Source organism: Mchenga conophoros, linkage group LG3 (genome assembly GCF_057382185.1).
Source record: "Mchenga conophoros isolate Kocher_MC1m ecotype Shallow Benthic linkage group LG3, M_conophoros_male_GT1.1, whole genome shotgun sequence".
Lineage (NCBI taxonomy): Eukaryota > Metazoa > Chordata > Actinopteri > Cichliformes > Cichlidae > Mchenga > Mchenga conophoros.
In genome coordinates this window covers 3,814,393-3,826,651 of record NC_140528.1, presented here as the reverse complement: position 1 = coordinate 3,826,651, position 12,259 = coordinate 3,814,393, and the positions used below count along the sequence as shown (strand labels likewise).

The following is a 12,259-nucleotide window of genomic DNA, read 5'->3' as shown; positions in this document are numbered from 1 at the left end:
TCATCAAAATTCCTCCATGTAGTTTAGAAAATACATTTGCAGGCATGTAACAAATCCAAACATTCGTCGTAGAATGACGTTCTTGCCCTCTCCTTTTTCTTACAATGAATTCTGAGGTTTCACTTTCACATCTCAACAAACTGCAAGGTGACCATTTTTATTCATGGTATATGATGCATGACCTCACCTTGTTGAGCAGATGGATCAGAGTTCAAACGCAGCTGAGAGAAAAGAGAAGGATCTTTGATCTGAAGATGCTTGATTGTTATCTTGCATGCTTTGTCTCCTTTTTTCCTCACTGTGTCGATCAAGCTGCGTGCCTTGTCTGCTCTGAGTGGGTTCCCCTCCAGTATCGATTCTTCCTCCAACTTATTTAAGATACCATCACTTACAAGGGCCTCAAGGAGCAGTTTAAGGATTTCTATTGTTACCCTCCAGACAAAGGCTGACCGTACCCTGGCAAGCTCCTCCTCTACAGGAAGAAGAAAGAGACATAAACATGCTTCTCAGTCGAAATCATGTGAAAAATACAGTGGAACCCCGACTTACGAATACCCCATTTAACAAAAAATTCAAGTTACGAAGGCAATGAACGGCAATATTTCTGCCCATGGTACGGCAAAATGCCGGTGTAACGAAATCTGCTGGCTCTGATTGGCTGAGCCTACAATGCCCACAAGGCCTTCCGAATCATGTGACAACCCCTTGGCTTCCGTACTCGTGCTTCGCTGTTCCACTTGAACGACATATTGTTGTTCTAGTTAGCAATTAGCCTATCGTTCAGCATCACCTCACTCAAAAGGTGCAATGGCTGTTTCGACTTAAGAAAATTTTCGACTTACGAAAGACCCTCGGGAACGGATTAATTTCGTAAGTCGGGGTTCCACTGTATTCTAACTTTGTTCAATTAACACTTCAACATCTCATCAACAAATACTAAATTTTAGGGTGTGTAGGGTTAAAATGATGCCAGCTTAAAATGAAACTGAAGAAAAAATTGAAACTGAAAAATAATGAAAAATATGAAAAACAAAATCTTGTCATTCATATCCTGCATTCCAGATTAAGTTTAAAATAAGAACGAGTGCAAGTACGAACGTGAGAATTATGTATATTGTAATAGGTATATTGTACCTAAATGATAGTATATTGTACAAACATGAAAAGTATATTGTTAGAACTATATCTAATATTGTTAGAACAATAGTATACTATAATAATAAACTTTTCACGTTATAATGTGACATAGCTCTATTTTTCTTTTGCCTGGGTGGCGGCTCTACGCTTCCGTACTACGCTTCTGTATCCAACACTTTTCAATGTGGCCTCACAAAATTATTATGACTACAACAACCATGAAAAGAGTTGGATGGACATTGCTACTCAATCACAGCTGCCTGGTCAATGTTTTTCATTAGTAATTTAGCAAAGTTGATGGTGTGTGTGTCTGTAAGACAGAGAGAGGGAGAGCGAGGGACAGATTTTGTATGATAAGCTTCATGTTATGAATGCACAGTTTGAGCACTCGGGTCGCATCAGAGCATCAGGCCATATAGTGTGAGACCCTGCATCGTGACCTATGAACTTCTAACCTCTGCGATTTAATTGTACAGTTTGAGCAGGAGCTGAATAACGCGACTGAAAAAAAAAAATCGCACAGTGTTTGCCCAGCTTAATGCAGACTGTTTAAACTAAACAAGCTGCTGTTTCACATAATAAACCCTGTCAGCTGCAGTATTGTCTTCTGTTTTAACAGTTAAAGCAGTAGAGACGAGCTGTTTGCATGTGCGTGGAACTCTAGCGTCATTAACCATGCTAGCTGTTAGCTTATAGCTCACGCTAGCTAACCAGCGAGCAGTTAAAAGGACAGCTGAAGCTGCACAAAATACCCACAAACTTATCTCACTACAATGTAGCGCCGAAAATATGACTCGCAGCTCAAGCTCGACACAGCGTCTGTAACATAAGACTGACATCCAGCTAACCACAGCTAAAAGATATTTAGAGAAAACTTACAGTTTCCTCAGGTTACATGAACTGAGTTGTTTCACGCTGAAAAGTTGGTTTGTTTTGGCTCTCACTGAAGACATAGCTGCTCTTTTGTGCTGCTTTTACCCAATGGTATCTTTTGCGAGTGTGGACGCGTCATCTGTTTGCTCCTTAAATGCTTTTCTTCTTTTATTGATTTTTATGCTGATTTTTTCCCTTTTTTCCGTATGAGCTTACCTGCGATAGCTTCTGGACACTTATAGATCATTAGGACTAAAGTGTTCTTAACAGAAACAGCAACATTTTTATAGTTACCTTATCCTCAGCGCTCCGTGTGTCTGTGGCCTAGACACAGCTGAAGCCTGATTACAGTGTCTGGGCACCGAACAGCCCCAATAGCCTGGAAAGGTGCTAACCGCTAGGCTAACTAGCAACAAGATGCCTTCCCTATCCACAGATGACTACCTGCAGAAGATTGCAGTACTGGAGACAAAAATTCATCGCTTAGAAGTAAACGTGGAGGTAAATGGACTGTGTGGAAATGAAACAACCTTACCTTTGATTCAAAACAATGGCGATGAGCAAGCTAGTACACAGCTAAGGAGCACAGATAACATGACCAAGAAAGTAGACTCTGTGCATTATTATAAATCCTCAAGTGATAATCCCCCCTTGGACTGTCTTGGTGCAAAACCAAGACATAAATCATGTCTCCTGGAAGGCGGAGGACGTATCACGGGCAGAGCACAGCGAGCTGAAATCTCTGAAACCGACTGGCCTTCACTTCCTACGAGACAGAGAAGCTCTTCTACCCCTGTATACGAGAGGAAACAGGACTGGACAACAGTGAATAGGAAGGTTAACAACAAACCTCCAAAACAACTGAATGTGAAACTGCACAACAGATTTGCTCCACTATCAAAGGACCCTGGATCTATATCGGACAACCATCCATCTAAAAGCAGCGAAGTAAGGTCTGAAAATCTGTTGAAAAGTAAAAGACCACAGGGAAAGCTAAAGGCTAGGCCTGAAACTCTGATTGTGGGTGACTCTGCCGTAAAGGATGTACAAATGATGTGCGGTAAGAACACTAAAGTCCTCTGCTTTCCTAAGGATATGGTCAACAACCTGAAGGAGAGAATTCTTCAAATTGCAGATGAATATCCAACTGTGACAAACATTGTTCTGCATACAGGGTCAAACGATGTGTCCAAACAACAGTCGGAGGTTCTGAAACGGGACTTTACTGGATTATTAAATACTGTAAACTCTCTGAATGCAGCTGTATTCATCAGTGGACCTGTACCGCCGGTCAGTCTCGAGAGATTCAGCAGGTTGTTTACACTGAATAAATGGCTTATATCAGCATGTACTGACCACTCAGTGCATTTTATCAACAACTTTAATATTTTTTGGGAACGCAGGCATCTGTTTAAAGCAAATGGATTTAATTTTAACAAGTCAGGGGTGAAACTGTTCACCTCCAACTTGTTTTATTCCATACGTCATCCATCCGTGCTTGGTGCCAAGGCTGAGATAAACGAGGAGTTATCTCATAAAGAGGAACAAACAGTACTCCAAGAACAGACAAAGCCCAGCAGAAACCTTGAGGAGGAGCTCCATCTGCCCCCACCCGGGAAGAGCCTCAGAAAGGAGAGACATCTGAGGCAAGAAGAGGGGTCCCTATTTGCCTCCAACTCTCTCAACAACACCAACGACCAGGACCAGGGACCACGATCTTCCCCAGTCCCCCAAACCCCTGACAGGCCATCACCCGCCTCCCCCTCCCTTTCTCCCTCCTCCCCACACCTGAAATTCACTGAGGAGATGATGGAGCGAGTCAATGCTGGGCTCAGATCTACCCCCCGGCCCAATCCCTTTTTGTCCCCCATAAACCCCCCACCAGAGCGGCCAAAGGTTCGCCATCGAGCCCCGCCCTCATCAGAGCAATCGAAGTCACATTGCCCAGCCTCGCCCCCCTTAGTTCCTCCTTACCACCTTCACGCTCTGTCTCCACAGTCTGATGTGTTTAGGGTCCGGGCTGCGAGGATTATGGCAGTGGTGACTTTTCCCAGGAGAAGCTGGGACCCTGTTTACTAGAAGGTTTTAAAATCTCTGTACTTTTAGGTGACAGAAGGAGACATGTGGCCTGGTCAAAACACAGAGAGCTGCACTCTAAAAGATCTTTAAACATAGTAAACATACCTTGTGTGCCACAGACTGCTCCCAAACACGAGGGGACAAGTAATACCTCTAAAACACTTAAGTTGGCTTTGTTAAACGTTAGATCTTTAGCTGGGAAAACATTTTTAATTAATGATTTAATCACTGAGCACAGCCTTGATTTTATGTTTTTAACTGAAACTTGGTTGGACCAAAGTAACAGTGGAGCTGTTCTCATCGAGACGACCCCTCCTAACTACAGTTTTATCAGTGAGGCCAGGGTGAGCAGGAGAGGAGGAGGGGTTGCTGTCTTATTTAATGAATCATTTCAATGTAAGCAGCTATCTCCTGGAAGTTTTCAGTCTTTTGAATATGTGGCTTTACAGCTGAAGGCCCCATCCAAAGTTGTGTTTCTTAATGTTTACAGGCCTCCCAAATACTGCACAGACTTTTTTAATGACCTCAGTGAACTGCTGTCTGTGATCTGTGTTGATTTTGACTGTGTAATTATTGTTGGGGATTTTAACATCCATGTGGACAACCCTCAGGACAAAGGGACTAAAGACCTGAGTAACACTCTGGGCAACTTTGGGCTGACTCAGCATGTAACAGAGGCCACACATAATAGAGGACACACTCTTGACCTACTGATCTCCAAAGGCCTGAGCATTTCAAAGGTTACTGTGTCTGATGTGGGCCTGTCTGATCATTACTGTGTTTTCTTTGAAAGTAAAATCTCAGCCCACACAAATATATCAACAACAGTGATCACAAAACGGTGTATAACTGAAAACAGTAGTGCAATTTTTAACCAGGTCTTCCCATTAACACCTGACCTGTCCAGAGGGTCAGTCAATGAGCTCGTCAATAGCTTCAATGCTAACATGTTAAATGTAATGGACACTATTGCTCCCATTAAGGTGAAGGAAGGAAGGAGTCTCCATGGAGAAACTCCACACTGGTGAAAAAAGAAAAAAGAGAGTGTAGGAAAGCTGAGCAGGTTCACTATGACATCTATAAAGAGAAACTTCACAATTTTAATTTACAACTGAGGAGTGCAAGGAGGTCCTACTTCTCTGACATCATCACTAAAAACAGCCATAATGCTCGGGTCTTATTTTCTACAGTTGACAGGCTAACGAACCCTCCTGTGTCAGTGGCAGCTGAACTTCATTCGACCATGGCCTGCAATGACTTTGCCAAATTCTTCACAGAAAAAATCCAAAAAATTAGACAAGCAATTGGTACATCAACAGAAGATTCAGGATATGTACTGTGTCCACCAAAAAACTGTTTAAACACCATGAAACAGTTTCAACCTATTAACAGCAAAGACCTGGAGGACATCTTAGGTCAACTGAACTCCTCCTCCTGCTGTTTAGATGTCCTGCCAACAAGTTTTTTCAAAAAGGTCTCAAAGACTTTAGAGTCAGACCTGTTACAGATCGTCAACTTTTCTTTATTATCAGGTGTGTTTCCAGAATCACTAAAAACTGCTGTAATAAAACCTATACTGAAAAAGGACAATCTTGACAAGACACAAATGAACAACTACAGGCCGATCTCAAATCTCTCATTTTTAAGTAAGATCATTGAAAAAGCAGTTTCTCAACAGCTCAGTTACTTCTTAAAACAGAATAACTACTACGATGCCTTCCAGTCAGGTTTTAGACAGAACCACAGCACTGAAACCGCTCTGACCAAAGTGTTTAATGACATATGTCTGAATACAGACAGTGGAAAAATGTCAGTCCTAGTTTTACTGGATCTCAGTGCAGCATTTGATACAGTTGACCACAACATATTACTCAAACGACTGGAGAACTGGGCAGGTCTTTCAGGAACTGTACTAAACTGGTTCAAAACATACTTAGAAAACAGGAAATACTTTGTATCAATAGGTAACTTCACATCTGAGCAGACAAGTATCACATGTGGAGTTCCCCAAGGTTCCATCTTGGGACCCTTTCTGTTTAACATTTACATGCTCCCACTGGCACAGATTATAAAGAACAACAAAATAAACTGTCGTAGCTATGCAGATGACACACAAATATATATCACAATGTCACCAGGAGACCAAGGCCCCGTACAATTTTCTCCAGCTAAACAAAAACAAAACTGAAGTAATAGTCTTTGGCGCCAAAGAAAAACGATTACAGGTCACCAGAGAACTTCAATCTATACATCTAAAAACCACAAACCAGGCGAGAAATTTGGGTGTAGTGATGGATGCAGACCTAAACTTAGAAAAACACATTAAGACAATAACAAAGTCAGCTTACTATCACCTCAAGAATATTTCAAGGATAAAAGATCTGATGTCTCAACAGGACCTGGAAAAACTAGTCCATGCATTCATCTTTAGTAGGCTTGATTACTGTAACAGCATCTTTATAGGTCTACCTAAAAAAAAATCAGTCAGACAACTACAGCTCATTCAGAACTCTGCTGCTCGAGTCCTCACTAAGACCAAAAAAGTGGACCACATCAGTCCAGCTCTGAGGTCTTTACACTGGCTGCCTGTCCATCAGAGGATAGACTTTAAAGTTCTGATGCTGGTCTATAAAGCTCTGAATGGTTTAGGACCAAAATACATCAGTGACCTCCTGACCCAGTATGAACCTTCCAGATCCCTCAGGTCATCTGGATCCGGTCTTTTATCAGTTCCCAGAGTCAGAACCAGACACGGAGAAGCTGCATTCAGCTTTTATGCTCCTTATATCTGGAACAAACTCCCAGAAAGCCTCAGATCAGCTGAAACACTCAGTTTATTTAAATCCAGGTTGAAGACTCACCTGTTCTCAGCTGCATTTGAATAAAGCACCAAATCCACACTTTAAGCTTAAATTTCAAAACTTACATTTAACTACTGATTTTATCTACTGTTCTGATTTTATCTGTTTTGATTTTATATACTGTTTTGTTTGTTTGTTTGTTTGTTTGTTTGCTTGTTTTAATCAATTTTAAATCATGCTTTTTATTTGTTTTTGTTTCTAATGTCTCTGTAAAGCACTTTGAATCACCTTGTTGTTGAATTGTGCTATACAAATAAATTTGCCTTGCCTTGCCTTGCCTTTAAGCGAAACATTCTTTGTATGTGAGGAAAATGCTGTTCATCCTCTTCAGCTCTAGCGTAGACAACTGGCTTTGCCATGTTTTCATGTGTGTCTTCTTTCCGTGTGTCCGCTACTTTGAAACGCTTGGGCCGCTCTGCCCGCCACAGTTTCAAGCTGGTCATGTGACTGCATGGCCACATCTGATTGGTAAAAAAGTTACCGGAAACTCCACTGGCGGCATGTTATCTAATGTGTTAAACTAATTATTTTTTAAAAAGTAACGAGTCAAATTTTGGAAATGTAGCAGAGTAAAAGTACCGTTTCTTCTTCACAAATGTACTCAAGTAAAAGTAAAAAGTATCGTGCAAAAAGGGTACTTTAAAAGTAAAATTTTTTTTCCAAAAACTTACTCAAGTAAATATAACGGAGTAAATGTAACTCGTTACTACCCACCTCTGCAGACGGGTAAGTATACAGGTATACTATGAACAAATATACATATATAAAGATGAAGCACTGTGAGGTAAACAGATCTACAGAGTGCTATGAAAATATCTACAGTAGTGGAAGCGTAGCTCTCTGAACAGACTATAACAGTGTAGGCACTATAACAGAGACTACACCATGTCAGTGTCCTAAAACTACAGCAGTAACCAACGTGGTGAATGTTGATAATGAAAGGATCATGGTCACTGGGAGGAGGAGTGTAGAAGGGTTAGGTGAGTGTGGATGGAAAGGCTCAGCGGGGACTGAGTTCAGTAGGGTGACAGCTGTGGGGAAGAAGCTGTTCCTAAACCTGCTGGTTTTAGTCTGAAGGCTCCTGTAGCGCCTCCTGGAGGGGAGGAGGAGCTGGAAGAGTTTATTGGCAGTATGAGAGGAGTCTGAGAATGATGCATACTCGGCGTAGAAATCTCTTTTTGAGCGTTGTGTGATGGAGAACTTTGCTTTGTGTAATGTTATAAATACTTGGATAATCCTCAGAGTCTCTGGACTTTTACTTAGAGATATTATATTCAGTCCTGTGGATAGTTATATATTTAAAAATATATCATCCTCTCTGGTTACTCTGGTATGAATGACTCTGAATCACTTTATGGTAAATAACACACTATTGGCAAAAATAAAAAACTGTGAAAGAATTCCAGATGACAAGTCTGTAGTTCGACATACAAGTGACGACCTTTGACCTTCATCAGTTTTTATTTAATTGTGTCAGAGAAACTCAAACGTGCTCTTCATGCAGCTGAGTACATTCAGTGTTTAAAACGGAAGCTGTGCAGGTCTGAGATCAGCAGCTTTGTGAAACACCAAGCTGAGGTCCTGTTAATGCTGATATATAGTGACACAGTTACATTTCAATTTAATTCAATTTTATTCATATAGCGCCAAATCACAACAACAGTCACCTGAAGGTGCTTTATATTGTACAGTAGATCGTACAATAACAGATACAGAGAAAAACCCAACATTCATATGATACAGGGGTGATTAATCCTTTTGACTTTGTTTTTATCAATAAAACAGCTGCAGCTTTCACTACAGCACATGTGGTGCTTTAACCTTTGTACTGTTTGCATCAGTTCATTCTGCAGTTAACATGTGAACATGTTGGATGATCTGTCTGCTGTCACTGGGTGGTGCTGAGGTCTGAATCAGCTCCTGTAATCACAAAGAGAACAGAACCATCACAAACTGAAATATAAAGTTTATCTCAAATCTGAAATAGAGCTGATCCTTCTGTCCTCACACACCCAGGATCTGAAGTTCTTCTCTTACATTTCTTTAGTTCTTCAGCTCTGCTCACATACGAGCTGTTTATTTTTTAAAGCCGTATATATACCAACAGATTTTCCAATATAATGTTAACCTTTGAGTTGTTGGTGCTTTGTGAATGTGAATCTGCATACATGAGCAGACGGAGCAGGTTTCAGTCCTGGTTCAGTCTGCTGCTGCACCGTGGTCACCAACATACAGAGGTATCATAACAAATATTAATGCTTTTTTCCATCTCAAAGGATGTAAGCTGTACTGCACATGTAACTTTGTGAACTTACCTCAATAAGAATGATTCAGACTGTTTTATTTAACCTGAATATTTGAAACAAACTTAGTAAAAACAATACACAGAGTCAGTGCTAAAAATGTAATCCGAGGAAAAATGAAACACACATTTTAACTTAAGCTGCCAAGCAGAAGTATTTGGTTTGAGTACATAAATATTAGGCTTTGCTATTTAATCTGTAATTAATGATTAATGAGGGGTTACTGAAGTGCAAGCCTTTTTTAAAATATGTGTTAATATCCTTACAGATGTGGCAAAAGAGTGAAAACATGCTGCTGTTTGCACATATTGAATAATCAGCTCTGCACAGGAGCTGCAGCAGAGTGCAGCCTGTTGCTCTTACAGTGTAATACTCATAATAAAAGTACAGTAACTGTGGTTAGTTACTGACTGAGCAGCCCGGTGCGTTTCTGTTCATTTCGTTCACCTGCACGGGTTAGCTAAACAAACTTTACAAAACAAGTTTTGCCGATAGCCGAGTGCCCATCTTAGCTAGCTAGCTAAGGATGTTAGCTACAGATTAGCTTACAAACACCTTTCACTTACCAAAAATATTGTGGCGGCTCTCAGGTCCTTCTGTCAGGCAGACACTGAAGAACACCTGAGTCTGTCAGTTTGAAACAGTCGGTAAACGCTGGACCTCCTCTCAGCGTCCCCGCTCTATGTGCCGTTCAGAGATACGCAAGTTTCTTCATGACTGCAGCTGCTGCAGATATTAGGTCGTCCATGATTTCTACAGTCACTGGTCAGCAATATAATGTGCGCAAACATATGTGGCTCATATATGTGGCTCTGAAGCCCCGCCCCTCAAGCGCACCCTCAGATGCCGAAGCAGTGCCAACTAATTGAAGCTGAAAAAATAACTGTACGTGGAAAAAAACGATGTAAGTGTGAAAACCACATGAACAGTGAGTTTTTTCTTTAAATTTCTATATTTATGTTTTTTCACTATCATTTCACTTTCAATACATTTGTTTCAGTTTCAATATTTCTTCAGTTTCATTTTAAGGTGGCATCGTTTTAACCTCATATGTGGGTTCAAAGTACAAAAAAGTCCAGTTGTTTCTCTGCCAAACTCCTTAGACTGGAAGTTCTCATGTTATATTAATGTCCCACAGAAAGATTAAGGCAAAGATTAGGACAGGTTACAACTCGTGAATTTTATGTACTTGTCACAGTTACAAAAAAGAATCTGCCTGAAGTCTATACATCCATACGTCTCATCATACAAAGCACTGATCTCCTACCTGCTGATGGAGCTGCTTTGGCTGGCTGTTCTTTAGGTTCTTCCATCATCTTTCTATAACAACACGAGAAGATGATTTTACCAAAAGAAACAGTGAACACAGTCTGGGTGTCACATCATATGAATTTGTGTCATGGTTTAGTGTACGGGCCACACACACTGAAACTGATCTGTGTGAAAGAACACATCGATGACATGTGAATGTAGTGATAACCTCATCATAATAGAGGTTTTTACTTTTTCACATATTTGTTCAGTATAATGATTAAATAATCTGACAATACAAACCTAAAATACTTTGTTCCCTGTCTGCGACTTTGTGCGTCTCTGCTGTTAGTGCTTAAAGGAAGTTTTAAACTTAAAATCCTTCCCCACATATGTGACTGTGGTCTCTGGGGCCATTATCCTGAAACACTGGGGCTCAGCCCTGAAAGCTTTGCTATCTTCACCTGATAACAGCAGCTGTTTAAAGTTATTGAGTTTGACAGGGAAGTGAATGTAAATGTGAGACACTGTGTGCTCACAGCTAAAGGCTGCAGTCAGCTGTGTCAGAGCGTCCAATGAGCCTTTAATAAACACTCAGAGCTCCATGTTGATGAAGCTGTCATGTGTGAGCTTGTGAGGCTCCTTTAAACTGGCTCTGCTCTGTCAGATGCTTCACTGTCTCATCAATCTGCTGCACTCTTCATCTCCTCCTCTCTCTCTCTCTGCTGTACTGTTTGAAAAAACAAACAAATCAGCGTTAGCCAATCAAACTCTGTGCAGATGCTGCAGCTACAGCTGATATGTCATTCAGCTGTTCATCAATCAGCTTCTGCTGCTGTTTATTCGGCTCTTACTCTGAACACGTGCAGATCTAGGAAGATTTTCTTGGGGTGTCAAAATCAAAGCGTTTGTTTTTTCAAACACACATGGAGGTGTTTATATCACATATGGTTTAAATGATTCAAATGCAGTAAGTATACATGTTTCATATATCGTCTATAACTGAATTATGTTCTGTAGCCTACATAATGAAACACTTTAGTTGCATAAAACGTGAATTTTGATTTTACAGTGGGGCAAAAAAGTATTTAGTCAGCCACCGATTGTGCAAGTTCCCCCACCTAAAATGATGACAGAGGTCAGTAATTTGCACCAGAGGTACACTTCAACTGTGAGAGACAGAATGTGAAAAAAAAAAAAATCCATGAATTCACATGGTAGGATTTGTAAAGAATTTATTCGTAAATCAGGGTGGAAAATAAGTATAAATAAGTAAGTAAGGATCAGCAGAGTTGAGGTGTTGGAGGATTGGATGTTCCAAACACAGCTGCAGTCAGAGAAACAGATGCAGAGACAGACGAACATCATGTGCTGAAGATCAAACTCTGTACAGACACAGGAAACAGCAGCACCGACTGAGATGCTCTCAATGACCACGTTCCTATTAAACACAGTTAGCAAAAGAAAATGAAAAAGAGAGAAAAGCTTAAATAAATTGCTGATTCTTACAAATTTACTTTAATAAGCCCCACGCTCCCGTACCGGGGGCAAAAGACATGTGTGGTATCCACAGAAATCTCTGCTAAAGTCTGATAGAAAACATTTCTACAACCACCAAACACACGAAACAAGCAATGATTAAAAGAGTAGTTACATAAATGCCCAAAAGTCCATAAACAAACAAAACCAAACAGACTTCATGTAATCGGCTAAAGAAAGGCTAGTTAGCTCCCAGAGCTATCACCGATTCCAAAC

The 12,259-nt window shown here is 40.6% G+C and overlaps 2 protein-coding genes across 2 annotated transcripts in view; both read right to left on the bottom strand.

Annotated features, from left to right (window-relative positions):
* LOC146577017 (protein NLRC3-like) overlaps window positions 1–12,259 on the bottom strand; it is a 543,118-nt gene that overhangs the window by 365,035 nt on the left and 165,824 nt on the right. The gene's annotated exons all lie outside the window — the stretch shown is intronic.
* The window catches only part of LOC146577022 (protein NLRC3-like), a 50,409-nt gene that overhangs the window by 31,583 nt on the left and 6,567 nt on the right, over window positions 1–12,259 (bottom strand). Inside the window, exons 2-3 of the mRNA XM_085268209.1 lie at window positions 10,521–10,573; window positions 188–472 (exon numbers count right to left, since the gene is read on the bottom strand). Coding sequence (XP_085124335.1) covers window positions 188–472; window positions 10,521–10,569 — 334 coding nt within the window. The 5' untranslated portion in view covers window positions 10,570–10,573. The remainder of the gene's footprint in view (window positions 1–187; window positions 473–10,520; window positions 10,574–12,259) is intronic.